This window comes from Antedon mediterranea, chromosome 7 (genome assembly GCF_964355755.1).
Source record: "Antedon mediterranea chromosome 7, ecAntMedi1.1, whole genome shotgun sequence".
Taxonomy (NCBI): Eukaryota; Metazoa; Echinodermata; class Crinoidea; order Comatulida; family Antedonidae; genus Antedon; species Antedon mediterranea.
Window position 1 is genome coordinate 24762197 of NC_092676.1, and position 8500 is coordinate 24770696.

Consider the following 8500-nt stretch of genomic DNA (forward strand, 5'->3'; position numbering starts at 1 on the left):
TTAACAAAATATTATAATGCCTTTATGTATGTACAGTTGTGGTTTTAGCCCAACGCTATTTCTTCAGGTCAAATCGTCAATATCGCTCTACAAAATACAAGTATACAACGCTCCTTTTCGTGTTTACAATCAAGTTTTATCTCGGTTTGTTTATTTATTGCAATAGTACTTAGGGCGCTTATCCTAAATGCGAAATTGATCAAAGTACGGACGCAATAGGCAGAAATATATAGAAACATGCCGATTGGTAGAGGTTATAGACGGTGACCCAAACAAATACGGAAATAATCACTCTAAATATCAACGCTGTAGGAAATCCAAACGAGGTGATTATAATACCGTGCAATTTCCTAATATGGGTTGATTTATGAGTAACTTAAAAATTCATTGATCTCACAGAAGCTACACAAAATGTTACTTATGTGTAGGTATTATTGTTGTTTTTAAATAATGTTTTAAAAATGTATTTTCCTAAAAAATCCTTATCTAGATCAGCCACTGCAACTAGCACGGACTCACTGAATAAATTCTCTGCAATGTTGTTTCTTAGTCTATTCTTGACTGAAGGATTCCTGATGATGATATTAAAAATGATTGATCTCACAGAAGCTTTTTAAACAAAATTGTGCAGGTATGATTGTTGTTTGTAAAATGTATTATGTCCTCAAAAACATTAAACATGAAAATAAAATCATATTTAAAAAAAACCTGAAATATGAAGGTTAATAAAAGAAGACTTTGAATAGATAGTTTTACAGTTTTAGTAAAGTTAATCACTTTCGTAAAAAAATAAGTTTGTTATTTATAAAAGTCAAAATAAAGTGCTAAATTCAAACAAAAACCCATTGACTTCCAGTCAATTTGGCTATTTTTATGCAAATCAGAATTACAGTTTACTGAGCATGCGTATTGAATATTTAAATTAAGTAAATGATGGTATTGTTTCTTCGCATTCCTTCTTTCACGTCGATCGTGTAGTAATGTTTCTTTTCATCACCATTATTCTAGAATACGTAAAGGCCTACGTCATGCCATATGTGTTTATGAGAGAATTAACAGGAATAATATGTTGTGAATGCCATACACATGTTAAAACGAACAAACTATTGGTAAGTTTCAAACCATTTATTCAGATTGTAGGCCTATATTTCAGAAGTAACAACAACCCGGATGTATAGTTTATTTGAAGTAAACATGTGTACGTATCGAATTCACAGGTTTGAGTTCGACACGACTGAAGTTTGTGGTTGTACCCACCAATCACACTTCGGCCTATGTGAGATATTTCGGTTAAATTAGCAAGAATTTGACTTAAGTTTGTAAAAGTAAGGATACCCGTTAAGTGGTATTCAATTTCAAAAGAAGTGTTTACATTTAAAGTGTTTCACTCATCATCTGCGGGGCCCCGACAGCCCCACAAACGACTAATGACAAAAAGAAGAGAGAGTGTGATTAGTGAATGTGATTAGTGAATGTGATTAGTGAATGTGATTAGTGAAAAATGTGTATATTATAAGATGTAATTGTTTTTCCAAAAATGAATTCCACTTTCCTAACAAAAATAAATTCATACAGTACATTTGTTTTACTTCTTAATAAAGTTTGAGAACAATAACGTCACACAAGAAGGTGATGCACAATTGATTTGTGTTTTTCTTACGAGGTAGATTTGGAATATTAGGCATATATATCTATATATTTATACAAGACGTAAATAAGTTACTAACTATTAACCGTTATACAAACGTGGTAATACTCGGTCTACAATTTCAATTAATTAGGGCCTACACAGTGGAAGCCCATTGGGTATTTACAAGTAAGAAATTATGCATATCATTATTTGTATAAAATAATGGTGTCTACATCTGTCAATCGTTTAATAGGAGTTATTCGTAATTTTTGTAATCCTCATGTTGGGGTCAAATTTCATCATGGCACTCTGACGTCACAGCATCAGTTTTGCTGGCATCCTGTGTTTTGATGATTACTCTAAAAGAAAAATATGACTTTATGATGTGAAGGAAATGGCGCAGATCCTGGGGAGGATAATTAAGTCGGGTTAGGTGAAGGAGTGGAAGTACCTCTATTTTTCTTTTTTAGAGTCCACCCACCCCACACATAATATTCGAAACGGATCGTCGTCCTTATTACGGTAACTATAATGCTGGCAATGACGTGGCTATATTCTTGTAAACCACTTACACACAAAACTTAAGGTCGCACTTACTTACGATATGCCATGACGATATACTGACAGATAATTATTAGAACTATTTAAGTAAATAGAAAACTTACCCTAGTGTTTCACCTTCATGAATAGTCTGTGGTAAATGTGTACATTTTGTTTCTGGAAGAGTCGCTATTAAAAGAACACCGATACCAGACACGGCGGCAAATATAAAATAAGGGAGCTGCGTGAAACCCGTACCAATGAACACTAGTTGAGGAGCTAGCACTGATCCGAGGCTACCTATCATGGTTGAAACTCCAATTCCAACATTTCTGTTAAATAAAAACACGTTTAAAACATAATATTATTTATATTCTAATATTGAATTTAATTTGAGTAGTACCACCTGATTACGGTTATAAGTTTATGACATTACCCATAATGAGATAATTGAAAAAGTATTGTCATCATTTTGAGCTTAATACTTATTATTTCTATCCCAATTAGAAATCCACAAAATGTCACATTAAAAGGAAATTGTTGATTGATTTGATTAAACTGTTGTAATCTAAAATGTGATTCACTTTGTCTGAAAATACTAACGATGGTAAGGCTTACTTATTATGATGATGATAAACATGTTCAGTTTTAAGTGATATTACTGATCATACACAACGAGAATATGATAAATCAAGGCTAGAAAAGTGGTACGGCTACTAGATCCCGAAAAAGGGATATAAATTACATATTGTTATGACTTGATAATTACCTAATAGGTGTGGGTAAGATTTCCGCTGCAAATATAAAATGAATATTATAACACGATGAAATGCTGAACTTGCCAATCAGCCCAAACATGAACACTAACCAGTTACCTAATTAAGAAAGAAATAATAAAATGAATTGGTTTAAGTACTTAACGTTTTTTGCAAATGCATTGTTGCAGTGCGACTGATCGTGAACCGTTAAAGAAATTATTTAACTATTATAATTAATTATTCGTACTTGTAAATGCAATTCCAATGCACGAAATTCCTGACATTGACAAAAATAAACCCATCATTGGACGACGCCCCCATCGGTCTATAAAGTATCTGCTGAAAAGACACGCGGGAATTTCTACTGCAGCCGATAAAGCAACGGTTATGTAGTCGTCTGAACTCAAGGCAATTGCACCGAGTGATACTCCGAAGTACACGAGGTTTACCACGAATCTTGAATAAACAGACAGATAGTTTTGAATAAGAAATTAGAATGGAAAAAGGCTTCCTACTTTCTAGGAGTTATGAATGTGGTTAAGTTATCAGATACCGTAGTCTATATTGTTTTGTCAACTTTGTAACACTGCTGATTTTGCCTTTTTTGGTCATTGTAAAATTAGCATTTTATTACACAGCTTTCATCAGTAGGCCTAAATAAATTTATTTTGGATTGCACTATAGTGCAAGTAATAAATGTCATAGCTGTATTACTTGATTATTATGAATATAATATGAAGTGCTTTTAACAGTCATAATTAGAAAAGGGAATGTAATTTAGCAGAATTGAAACTCACCCAAGAGATGTAATAATAAAAGTCCTAAAGAATATGACTTTTTTTCGAAACAGGTCTTTAACTGATGCCTTGTTGACTTTATTATGGACTTGGACTTCTTCTTCTACCTCTTCTTCTTGATTCTGTTTGAAGAAATCAAGCTCAGCTACGTTTCTATGTTCTATGCTTTCCTTTTACATCGACATATTATTATCATATTATTTATATTATAAATAATCAGTTTTTTTTTCATTTTACCTTTTCGCCTCTTAGCAGTTTGTAAACTTCATCCGGTATCTCCTCATTTGCATGTTTAGAGGCTTTTCTGTTAATATGTTCTGATTCATCAAAACGACCGATAGAGTGCAACCATCGAGGTGATTCTGGTACTAAGCTGAAATCATAGTGTATAACTAAGTGTATATAATAAAAAAGTTTTATAATGGAGAACACGGCGCCATATTTAGGTGTTTCAAAGGTACACATCCTGGTCAGGTTTTGTAAGTAAATGCAATGTAGGTTTTAATTCCGTCTGGGCAAGAAAAATCTAATAACGGTATGCTAAGCTCCGTACGATCAAATGTCTGTTCATGTTCCGAGCTAGCATCCTGTTGTTATCCTGGGTGAGCGAGAAATTGTCGTACTTACAATATAATTGCCGCAAGTATAACAACATCCGCTGCACAAATACTCATTAGCAGTGCTCGCCAATATCGAATAAAGTAAGCATACAGTGCTGTGATGCTGTAGCCCAAAGCCCAGAAGGACCCAACGATCGACGTACCTAGGGATCGTTCGGTTGGACCAACCACTTCTGACGCTGTTTGATGGAATATTAAAAAAATTTTAAATAGAAATTTCATTAGCGTATTTGATGTCTAGGCTGTCAAACGCGTTGTCGCTAAGAAATGTGTTTGATACATAGCATGCGTCAAGAAACGCAAACGGTAAACGCAAACGGTAAACGCAAACTGTAAACGCAGTTCCAGTTTTTAGATAATCCGAATAGGGTCAGACCAACAGTTACTTACCATATATGTAGGCTGGCATAAACACTCCTGCGTAAGTCAACGAGGCTAGAAAACGCAGTGTTACGTACATCCAATAAGATGGCGAGAAAGCTGCCGCAAAATCAAGAAGAATGTAGCACGAATAACACGCAACTAATAATTTTTTTCTTCCATATCTACAATGTTCAAACAATAAAATCAAATAACGTGTTTGACACTTCAACACATCAATGTATTCAGTAAATATAAATAGACGTAAATTAAATAAACTTGACAGTAAATCAGCATGAGTTTCTAAATTTATATTTGCAAAATGAATGTTTAACATCAAGGTTCATGAATATAATTGTATTTAACTACTGGAGTAGCTTTGCGTCAGAGGGAGTTATCTTACTTTATTACTGCTTTTTTCAATGTACTTGGTAAATTAAAAAATGACGTCAGAGTAAGGCAAACATCTGATCAATCAATATTCGTATTATCCGCCATATATTCTCTAGTGCATTAAAGCTTAGTAAGTAATTTTACCAATCAGAAGTGGGAAGCAAGCTCCCTACCTGTCACTGAGATTTCCAAGAAAAGGTGCCGATATCAAGACACCAAAAAATGCAGTTGACATGGCAACAGAAATCAGTCTTGCTGATTCACACACCAGTTCAAACTAGAATATTAAAAAAAGAAAAATAGAACAGAAACTAGGCTTAAAACATCTTCCTCAAGCCTAATTATTACTACCGTGCTTATAGTTACACGATATTTGTTTTCTTAACATTGAACAATTCAATTTAATGATTATCCATTTACACTCTCGGGTGGTACGAATAATAAAAGTACTTTCAATTGTTAGGGTTGGGGGATGAGGGGTGGTATTGGTACAATCCAATACGATTTTTCTGTAGACAGAACTAATACAGTTTGTTTTGATATTTAAAAAGAAAGTTGAACAGAGTGGAACTCCTATTACTCTTACTAAAGAGTAAACAAAGAGGCTCATTGGAGTCAAACCTAATACATCGACATGTAAAGTCCATAGTCTTATCCACTCGACTACACAGACGGCTCTATAGAAATTGTTTGCATTATAGCGAATTGTTAGCTCAATTCTTATGCATGATGCAATTATTCTGAAACCTTATTTATATGACTAATGAATATTCATGTGTATTTTGTGACGTTTCACGAGGGGTCCCCAACTTATGTACGAAAAGAAATATCGCGTCCGGGCCCAACGGAAAGCTATTATAATATAATAAGAATACATGTTATGTTATACCAAGGCACTCTTCAACAGGACACTGAGGTCGCCTTGCCAAGATAGCAACTCGTAACAGTTCTTTTGATCTTATGTCAAATACCAACAGTACTGTGGTGACTTTGTACATTTTCTCCGCGGCGCACGGTGTCTATTATTATTAGGGACGTGGAACTAATCATGTCGAGTCGCAGGCACAGATAAACCCTCATGTTATTACAGTGCCTTGGTTATACTTACTTCTTGCGTTACCGTTGTCTTATATTGAGAATCGTCAAATACCCATCCATTTTCACAGGAATGTCTTGTATTCTCAAGCTCACTGATGTTTGACCCTAGCGTAAAGCCAGTGTAGTTATATTGTGAACATTTACTTTCATCGATAAGTAAAGTATCAGAATCGTCTACAGGACGCAACGCACTCATCATGTTCTCGCATTCTGTCGAATTCAATCCTTCTTCTCTGCATACCTCTTCCCATCCTTGCAGACTACACCAGTGATCTGTTTCAACCAGTAAGAACACTTGTATCATAGAATGCAATGATTCTGAAATAATAGATAAAGCTAAGAGTAGAAATGACATCCATAAGTATCGGTTGTATCTTCCCAAGTATTTAAACAACTCATCGTAATGCATTTTTTTATACTAATGCCCTATATATGTAAAGTTGTGGTTTTAGCCCAACGCTATTTCTTCAGGTCAAATCGTCAATATCGCTGTACAAAATACAAGTATACAACTCTACAACTACAACAACTATTTATTTATTCCAATAAATGCGAAATTGATCAAAGTACGGGCGCACCATACTGAAAATATATAGAAACATGCTAATTATAATACCGTGTAATTTCCTAATATAAATGTATAGATTTATTAGTAACTCATTAAAATTCATAGAAGCATAAACAAAATTGAACTTATGTGCAGGTATGATTGTTGTGTTTGCATAATTTTTTTAATGAATACTAAAATCAGACTTTAAATGCCATGCGCGTAATTTATTCATTGATCTGGCCGAGGATTTTTAAACAAAATTGTACTTATGTGCGGGTATATGATTTATTTAAATTACAGTTATTTTTTACAAGTAAATCCTTTTTTTTATCATCTAATTTTTGGTCAAAGTTTATAGCTATTATGTGACATTAAAATGGTATATTCAATAAAAAAATTGTAAAATATTTTTCAGTGGGACAATTATTATCTTTAAAAAGACAAATTAAACAATCATATTCAACCAAGAACTTATTAGGTGGCAGCCAATAAGACTATATTTTTGCGTGGAGACTCTTCTCTGGTTTAACGTACTGTATGTCTTTGTGTTGCAACGTAAGCAACACAAGATATCAGATATAGTGGTCCTGAACTTTGAAATAACTTACCCATTAGCATCAAGAATTCCACAAAGAAGAAAAGCTTTTCCTATAATTTTAAACGCCACATTATTTCAACTTACTTATAAAATAATAAAAGAAAAGGTGAAAAATAAATACCTCTACTCATTGCAGTCGATTGTTTTGTACCTTTTCTGTTTGTGTTTCAGTATTTGTTAGTATTTGTTGTGTTACTGCATATGAAAGAGTATTATTATTATTAATATCTTATGGCTTGCCCAGCACAAGTTTCTCTTGGTTTTTCCGTTTGATTTTACTTTTTGGAACTTTGCCACTTTCAAAACTTAAAGAAATGTATTACCATTTTATAAGACACTTCTTTTTTCCAGTCTGTTTTATTCTCATAAAATATTTGTAAATTAAAAGAAATGTTATTTTTTATCGTTATTTTGTTTTTAAGAGAAATAAATGTTTTAAAACTTGAATTGAATTAAAAAACAACAAAGCGCATCGCAAATAATTTGACCAATCACGACGTCACGTTTGTTAAGTTAAATGAATGTTTTTTAAAACAGTAAAAAGTTTAAATTGGCATCGTGTTCAGTACTCGTGCTATTAGAATAGAAACATTTTCTTTTTCCTCAACATTAAGTTATCAATCAAGAAAGGAAATACAGGGCCTAGTGAGCATGCGTATTGAATATTTAAATTAAGTAAATGATGGTATTGTTTCTTCGCATTCCTTCTTTCACGTCGATCGTGTATTAATGTTTCTTTTCAGCACCATTATTCTAGAATACGTAAAGGCCTTCGTCATGCCATTATGTGTTAGTGAGAGAATTAACAGGAATAATATGTTGTGAATCAAAGGGAATGCCATACACATGTTAAAACAAACAAACTATTGGTAAGTTTCAAACCATTTATTCAGATTGTAGGCCTACATTTCAGAAGTAACAACCATTTATTCATATTATACAACAACCCGGATGTATGGTTTATTTGAAGTAAACATTTGTACGAATGGAATTAACAACAGGTTTGAGTTCGACACGACACAAGCTTGTGGACGTATTCACCATTTTTTACTTCTTAATAAACACCAGTTTCAGAACAATTACGAGGTAGATACAATTAATACTTTTAATATAGAATAATATATATTTATATATTTACAAGACGTATAATATTAAT

General features: G+C 33.1%; 2 protein-coding genes across 2 annotated transcripts; both read right to left on the reverse strand.

Moving 5' to 3' along the window:
• Window positions 1-1711: 1711 nt before the first annotated feature.
• LOC140055549 (organic cation transporter protein-like) lies at window positions 1712-4190 on the reverse strand. Its single transcript, XM_072100886.1, has 6 exons — window positions 3963-4190; window positions 3726-3847; window positions 3176-3384; window positions 2940-3045; window positions 2296-2502; window positions 1712-1989 (listed from the first exon to the last, which is right to left on the reverse strand). Exons 1-6 carry the CDS (start codon window positions 4188-4190, stop codon window positions 1920-1922), a joined length of 942 nt encoding a protein of 313 aa, XP_071956987.1. The 3' UTR covers window positions 1712-1919.
• Window positions 4184-6441, reverse strand: LOC140055140 (organic cation transporter-like protein). The gene is made up of 4 exons (XM_072100366.1): window positions 6207-6441; window positions 5272-5375; window positions 4736-4890; window positions 4184-4524 (listed from the first exon to the last, which is right to left on the reverse strand). The coding sequence occupies exons 1-4, from the start codon at window positions 6393-6395 to the stop codon at window positions 4349-4351; spliced, it is 624 nt and encodes a 207-aa protein (XP_071956467.1). The 5' UTR covers window positions 6396-6441; the 3' UTR covers window positions 4184-4348.
• Window positions 6442-8500: the final 2059 nt, after the last annotated feature.

Excerpts from the sequence above, each read along its gene's own strand:
- LOC140055140 (XM_072100366.1), bottom strand. The coding sequence starts at position 6,395 with ATGATGAGTGCGTTGCGTCCTGTAGACGATTCTGATACTTTACTTATC. Across the intron at positions 4,891-5,271 it reads CTTGGAAATCTCAGTGACAG|ATATGGAAGAAAAAAATTAT; the intron begins GTAGGGAGCTTG and ends TGAACATTGTAG. Across the intron at positions 4,525-4,735 it reads TATGCCAGCCTACATATATG|CGTCAGAAGTGGTTGGTCCA; the intron begins GTAAGTAACTGT and ends TCCATCAAACAG.
- LOC140055549 (XM_072100886.1), bottom strand. The coding sequence starts at position 4,190 with ATGTGTACCTTTGAAACACCTAAATATGGCGCCGTGTTCTCCATTATA. Across the intron at positions 2,503-2,939 it reads ATCTTACCCACACCTATTAG|AAATGTTGGAATTGGAGTTT; the intron begins GTAATTATCAAG and ends TTTATTTAACAG. Across the intron at positions 1,990-2,295 it reads CATGAAGGTGAAACACTAGG|AGTAATCATCAAAACACAGG; the intron begins GTAAGTTTTCTA and ends TTTTTCTTTTAG.